Source organism: Marmota monax, unplaced genomic scaffold (assembly GCF_021218885.2).
Source record: "Marmota monax isolate L192 unplaced genomic scaffold, Marmota_monax_Labrador192_F-V1.1 WCK01_AAM20220418_F8-fsc00070, whole genome shotgun sequence".
In the NCBI taxonomy this organism is placed as follows: Eukaryota; Metazoa; Chordata; class Mammalia; order Rodentia; family Sciuridae; genus Marmota; species Marmota monax.
Genome location: NW_026692116.1, coordinates 1,524,154 through 1,531,301, shown reverse-complemented (window position 1 = coordinate 1,531,301; position 7,148 = coordinate 1,524,154). Strand labels below are relative to the sequence as shown.

Below are 7,148 nucleotides of genomic sequence, written 5' to 3'. Positions count from 1 at the left end.
GAGCGGCCAATGGGGGCGCGGGGCCGGGCGCGCGGCCTCGGCGGCGGGGGCGCGGGCCTGGCGCGGCGCGGAGAGCGGCGGCAGTGGCCGTGACGTCACGGGAGGGGGTCGGCGCCGCCCGTGAGCCGCCGGATTACAAGCGAACGCGCCCGGCAGCGTCCGGAGTCGCCGGGCACCGCGTCTCTGCCGTCTTCTTCTCCTGAGCCTGCTCCTTCTCTTCTTCCTCCTCCTCCTCCTCCGGTTGCCGCGGGCACTGCGGCTGTGCCTGCTCCACAACTTTCCAAGAAAGTTCTGAAACTCGGCTCCGAGGGGGCCTGGTCGTGCGCAACAGCCACCTAGGGAGCTGCGGGGGAGGTCCGAGGGCGTGCAGCCGCCCGGGTTTCGCGATCGCTGCACCTGCCAAGTCCGCCGCCGCCGCCGCTGCCGCCCGGTGCCAGGCTGTGGGCAGACCCAGGCGGCAGCGGCAGCGGCGGTGGCGGCGGCTTAGGGGTCGCTTCTTTCCTCCTGCGCCTTCGCCTAGGTCTCCCGCGCCGCCCCCGCCGCCCCACGTGCGCGGTGGTCCCCCCGAGCGCACGTTCCTGGCTTTCCCTATTTTTCTTTTTTGGTAACCTCCCAGTCTTTCTTTCTCTCTATCCCTACCTTTTGCGTCAGGGGGAAAAAAGTTGTGTCGAAAGTGTCCACCGATTACCACCTCCCCACTGTCCTTCCTTTACCCCCGCCCCACTTTCTTCTTCTTCTCCTTTTTTTTTCCTCCCCCGAGCGGCGGCAACATTGTTTAGTGTTTATTTTCTTTTACGATCAATAGCTTTTTCTTGGTCCGGGCGGTTACTCAACGGCGGAACGGCGTGGACCTCATGTAGAAATGACAACAATGGAAGGGGCCAGCGGGTCGAGTTTTGGAATAGACACGATTTTGTCCAGTGCCAGTTCTGGCAGTCCCGGCATGATGAATGGAGATTTCCGCCCGCTCGGCGAGGCGAGGACCGCGGATTTTAGGAGTCAGGCTACCCCGTCTCCCTGTTCGGAGATTGATACCGTAGGAACGGCACCTTCTTCTCCTATCTCGGTCACCATGGAGCCCCCGGAGCCGCATCTCGTAGCAGACGGGCCCCAGCATCACCACCATCTCCATCACAGCCAACAGCCGCCGCCGCCAGCCCCGGCCCCGACGCAAAGTTTGCAGCCTTCGCCCCAACAGCAACCGCCGCCGCCGCAGCAGCAACAACAGCCAGCAGCCCAGCAGCTGGGCTCGGCCGCCTCGGCCCCCAGGACTTCCACCTCTTCTTTTTTAATTAAGGACATCTTGGGCGACAGTAAACCTCTGGCGGCGTGTGCACCCTACAGCACTAGTGTCTCCTCTCCCCACCACACCCCGAAGCAGGAGAGCAATGCAGCGCACGAGAGCTTTAGGCCAAAGCTCGAGCAGGAGGACAGCAAAACCAAACTCGACAAGCGAGAAGATTCCCAGAGCGACATCAAATGCCACGGTGAGTCGCGCCGCCCCAGCTGCCGTCTGCTTCTTCTCCTGGTTCCCTTCTTCCCTTCAGCTTCCAGCGAATCTCCAATGGGGAATTATTCCGGGAGATTGTTGGGCGATTGGGCGATGGTGAAAGAATGCAAACTGGAGAGAGGCCTGGGCGAGCGATTAAGAGACGCTACCTAAGTTGTGTTTATTGTTTACATTTTTACCTCTTAACCTTTACCGCCATCCAGTTTCTTTCTTCGTTTTACTTAATTTTAATGTATTGGGAGAGGGCCACGACGAGGAGGTCTGACGGGAAATACTTTTCCTTGACAAAAGGGACCATCTTGAGGTGTTTTTTTTTTTTTTTTTCCTTTTTTGGTTGAGACCTTGGGAATGGGAGTGGGGAGTGAGATGGGAGACACAAACTATGGAGTCTAGGGGTGTGATCACAACCTGATGTTTATTCTTTAATGCAAATGATTTTCCCCCAACCCCACGCATATTTTCTAAACACCATCACAGGAATTATCAGATTCGAGGAAGGAAAATTTTCCGTTTTGATTAACAGAACAATTTGGGATTAATACAAGGAAGCCAGTAAAAATTCATAATCATTTTTTAAAAACACCCTTTTTGCCCAGTGGTCCCAACAAAATTCTGTATCCTCAGTAAAATTTTTGGCCCCTTACAAGTAATAGGGAGGTAGTATTTTTTTTTTAAGAATTTATGGAATTGAATTTGTCCATTTGTGTAAAATCAGATGACAATGGAAATTGTCTTTCAACTCCCTTTCTCCATTTTCTCCTCCGACAATGTCATAAGAAGGTATTCTGGTCTTTACATGGTAAGAGTTTTAACATACCATGGGAGTACTTTTTTACCACCTTTACTGATAAGTTATTTATTATTATTAATCTTTGGTTCTCTGGCAAAGATAAGTGCTGACTGGAAGATAGGATATTGGCTTCTCATTTTACTATTATAGTATTAGCATAATAGTGCCCTAAACAGATGTACAGTCTGGTCTGGCGATTTTTCGTGCACCAACCTCCCCAGTGGGTCAATTAGAGAGATTATTGTTCTTCCTGCAGGGAAGATCAAGGAGCGCTGCACAAACGGGTACAAACAGAGAGGGATTGACATATCGATTTCCCAGCATTTCAGTAAAAAACCAAAGTTGACAAATAGAATCCGGAAATCTCTGCACTGTCACCTGGATGGGCTCAATGATTTTGAGTTCAGCTTGGTGTCGGGGCAACAAATTTTTCCAAAGCTTTCAAAGACCCAGTACAGGCAGCTGCAGAAAGCTTGATTCCAACATTTCCCAGGTGCATCTGAAAAAGAGAAATATGTGCCTGTAACTCCCAGTAAACAGAAAAAAAGTTAAACAAACAAAAAGTGTCCTCTTCTAAAAAAAATCCACATAAATGACTCTTTGGAAAGAACTAAATTAGAAAAGTGGTCCTGGTGAAAACAATTAAAAAAAATGGACAGGGTCCTCCCCTACCCCATCAAGGAAAACAGAAACAAAAAGTCTTTTATTGAGAATTATTTTTTAAACTCTTAACTTCCAACCAGAAGATTTTTTTTTTTTTTTAGAAGAAGAAGGGTTCTTTTAGAAGAACCCCTTTAAAACTTTATGATATCTCTCCACAGGGCCCAAGAGTCCCCAGCCAGAAGAAAACAATCCTCTTCGGATACCCTGGCTCAGACCCAAGTATATGTGTGTGAGGGTAGTGGCAGAGTGTAGTCCCCTGAGACCAGTGGTTGTCTTGGGAATGTGAAAGTGTGTGCCAGGAGGATACTCCAACCTTTCCTATTTCAAGCTAACTTACATGGCTGTGTCTGGGTTTCTATTGTAGGAACAAAGGAGGAAGGAGACCGAGAGATTACAAGTAGCCGTGAGAGTCCCCCTGTGAGAGCCAAGAAGCCTCGAAAAGCCAGGACAGCTTTCTCTGACCACCAGCTTAACCAATTGGAGCGTAGCTTTGAGCGGCAGAAGTACCTGAGTGTTCAGGACCGCATGGATCTGGCAGCTGCACTCAACCTTACTGACACCCAAGTCAAGACTTGGTATCAAAACCGAAGGTAAGGCAGGCTCTTTGAGGAGCAGAGATGTCTGCCCAGGTCATAAACATTGCACCAATCTTCTTCCTTCCTGGCCTCTGGAGACTAGGGACTGAGAGTCAGAGAGCCTACTGTGGGTGAGTAGGTGTTTTCAGACTAGGGGTAGGGATTAGCCAAATCTCCAAGGTGAGAGAGACCTTAAGGCAGCTGGAATTGGGCAATTGTGCACTTCTAAGTATCTTAACAGGTGCTACTTTCCCTTGGAAACCTGAGCTGCTGGAATTCCCCACACTTTATCCCCAAATCAATCAAGCCACACCTTCTCAAATTGAGACATCTGTGCAGCTGACACTCAGGCCCAGAGAGCCTGTATGCATGGTGCACCCCTTGGGCCTGCCCCAGGCTGGTTCCAAATGTCTGTAGTCGGCAACATGGCCCAGCCATTGTGGTCCCCACAGAGCTGTCCCACCAGTCTTGGCTTAAATGTGAGGTGGTTGGGAGAGCCAGGGTTACAGCCTTAAGCCTTGGTCCTGCATCTCCTCAGAGATTAGGAGAGTCCAGCTGGGTTAGAATTGAGTTTGCAGCCCCAGGCTGGAGAATCAGGCAGTTGGCCAGGCATCTAGACTGGGTGTCTGTCCCCTATACTGGCTGCCTCCACTGTCTCAATAGGGAGAAAGGGTGCCACAGAGCCTGCCCAGCCCTGCTGCATTTTTAGAAAGGAAATTAAGAAAGCAGCTGGCTGTGCTTGCAAGGTCCTGAACTATAGGACTGAACCTGGGCTGTCTGAGACGAGGTTATTCTGTGTTTCCAAGCCTGGCGCTCATCTCCCTTGTCTCTCCCCCTCCTTTTCTCTCGTTTGTGTTCTAATCGTCCATAAGTGCGGTTGGAAATGCCCATCCAGTTGTCATCTTTACCATAATTTTCTGTCTCATTACATACGGATTCAGCCACCCTAATTCTGTCGGAAAACATTAGTGTCATTTGTAGCCAATTTAAAATGGGCGACATGTTTATTAATTTGGTTGGAGCTGCTGGGTATGGACGGCCCACCAGCCTTACGTTCCTTCATAAGGCATTTGAGCCAAGGGCCTGCTCCTGTCTTCTTCCTAAAGGGGGGTGTAGATGGGGGAGGGAGGAGACCAAGAAAAACTGATCACAGGTTTTAATTGTTACTTGCCCCAGAGGAGGAAGTGTCTTGAAATGCATCTCCCCACCCCAAAGGCCAGGAGGTACTGTCCTCCTGGGAGAGCCCTCTCTCAAACGAATTCCAGTTTGAAACCTTGTCTCCTTCCTTGCCCTAAATCCCCTACTCCCTGTAAGGATCTGTCAGGCTGATAAGAGAATTGTCTCCACAGCCCTGGGGAAAGAGAGGAGCAGGGGTCTGAGGCCCAGGAGAGACTCTGTCCCTTTGTTTACAGTTTTGGTTACTTCTTTCTCCGTGGGGAGGGGGAGAGGCTGAGAGCAGACACTTTGGAATTATTGGGGGAGCACTTTGAAAGAGAATTAAGGGAGGAGGGGGAAGAGTGTGGAAAGAGGTGGTCTCCTTTGATCTTCAGGAAAGTTTCAGGAAGTAGCCACAGTATGAGGGGGACAAGTAGAGCAAAGGGACAGGAAAAGGCAGCAGGAAGCTTATAGGATTTCATCTTCCAGTGTCTCAGACTTTGAGGGTGTAGTTTACAAAATTGGCTTTGGGTTTGAGTCCTCTTGTGAGCTAGGTGGGGGCAGGAAATGCACATTCCCAGTTCCCAGAGCTCTCCCTACTGGGTGAGGGAAAAGGAGAAGATGGGAGAGGACCAGGGAATGGGTCGGGCCTCTGTGCCTGGTGCCTGGACCATGTCCACAGCCGCCTCTGGGTGCATGTACGCCTGCTTTCTTTCAGGACCAAATGGAAGAGGCAGACTGCGGTGGGCCTGGAGCTGCTGGCAGAGGCAGGGAACTACTCAGCGCTGCAGAGGATGTTTCCTTCACCTTATTTCTATCACCCAAGTCTGCTGGGCAGCATGGACAGTACGACAGCTGCGGCAGCTGCAGCTGCCATGTACAGCAGCATGTACCGGACTCCTCCAGCACCCCATCCCCAGCTGCAGCGGCCCCTGGTACCCCGAGTGCTCATTCATGGCCTGGGACCCGGGGGACAACCAGCCCTCAATCCCTTGTCCAATCCCATCCCAGGCACCCCACATCCCCGGTGAAGAAGGAGGGAAGGCTCTGCAATCCCTCCCAATCCCCGACCTGACCTGGACAGCTGCCCCACCTCTTCCCGCACCAGACCTCCATTGCAGCGGACACTGGGAGGCGGAGGAGTAAGAGAGGAAGATACTCACCTATGGGCCAGGGTCCCCAAAGAGGAGCCAGCTTTCTGCTCTCCATCCCAACCCCCCAGAGGCAGGGCTGGAAAGCTCCCCCACAGCAGTGTGACTGGTGAAAACGCTGACCCCACACAAAGTGCAACCAGTAAGTGAAAACATCAACAAAAACAAAACCTCAAGTTCTTTTTTAAAAAAACGACTTTAGGGACAAGCAGGAGGGAGGGAGGGGGGAGGGCTAAAAAGGGAAGAAAGAAGGGCATGGAGAGGAACTGTAGGGGCAGAGAGAATTGTAGGTGGACAGACAGCCTCAAATATCCAGGCAGAGGGTGTTGCCATGGACATTCATCTGCCCCAGAGAAAAGAGGAGGGTGACTGAGAACTTTGCACTGATTTCTCATGACCTTTTTTCTTTTGGAAAAGTGGCATGCTCCATAATATGAAAAAAAAAAAATTGTACATTTGAAAGACTGAGTGATAAGTGATATATCATATTTATTATATGTTGTCCAAAAAAGAGTCACTTATATACGTTAGTAAAAACATGATTTTTTTTCTTTTCATGTCTTTTTGATTCAGTAAAATAAATGCTTAGACAAAAATATAGATTTTTTTGTGATTGAAAATTACAAAAATAAAGTTTATCTTTTTTTAACAAGTGATGAAATCCCAGGGAGCTGATTTTACTAAAGCAGAAAATTATGATGAAATGCGCGACTAGGAAAAAAACAAATTCCTTCCCGAATATTGGGAATTTTCAAAATCTGTAAAACCTTGGTGTGGCTTGTGTAAAACCAGTCCCATTTTTTTCACGCTGGCCTCTTCCGAGCCATTATTTGCTTTATGTGAGCGCCTTTCTTTTTTAGGTGGTTTCAGAGCGGCCGGTGAGGCCACGGGAGAAGTCTGTGCTCGCAGGCTAAGTAGGCGTCCAGCCTCCCCTGCCGCCCCTGCTGCCTGGAGGCCTCTGGTTGACCGCGTGTTGGGACCCCTCTGTCTACCCCTCCCCCTTCTCCTAGGGGTCTTCCTAGGGCGGCGCGGGTCCCAGCGCTGGGTAGCGATGCCGGGAGGGCTGGGCAGCGGGCGGACGCTCCGCCGGCCTCGCAGCTGTTCTGCCGCCCGCGGCTGGGCGCCCGCGCGGCAGGACAGCCTGTGAGCGGGAGGCTGCAGGGCGAGCAATTAGGACACCCCAGGGGACGCGGGGAGGCCCAGCTAACAAACCCTCGTCACGGCTTTGATCCTTGCCTTCTCAGTCCCCGGTGGCGGGCGTCCAGCCCCCATCTCCGCGAGGATCCGCTGGTCCTAGCGAGTTC

General features: G+C 51.2%; 1 protein-coding gene across 1 annotated transcript; it reads left to right on the top strand.

Annotated features, from left to right (window-relative positions):
• The first annotated feature begins 862 nt into the window (after positions 1–862).
• Positions 863–5,724, top strand: Barhl2 (BarH like homeobox 2). The gene is made up of 3 exons (XM_046461168.1): positions 863–1,487; positions 3,328–3,553; positions 5,412–5,724. The coding sequence occupies exons 1-3, from the start codon at positions 863–865 to the stop codon at positions 5,722–5,724; spliced, it is 1,164 nt and encodes a 387-aa protein (XP_046317124.1).
• Positions 5,725–7,148: the final 1,424 nt, after the last annotated feature.

Excerpts from the sequence above, each read along its gene's own strand:
- Barhl2 (XM_046461168.1), top strand. The coding sequence starts at position 863 with ATGACAACAATGGAAGGGGCCAGCGGGTCGAGTTTTGGAATAGACACG. Across the intron at positions 1,488-3,327 it reads GAGCGACATCAAATGCCACG|GAACAAAGGAGGAAGGAGAC; the intron begins GTGAGTCGCGCC and ends TTTCTATTGTAG. Across the intron at positions 3,554-5,411 it reads ACTTGGTATCAAAACCGAAG|GACCAAATGGAAGAGGCAGA; the intron begins GTAAGGCAGGCT and ends GCTTTCTTTCAG.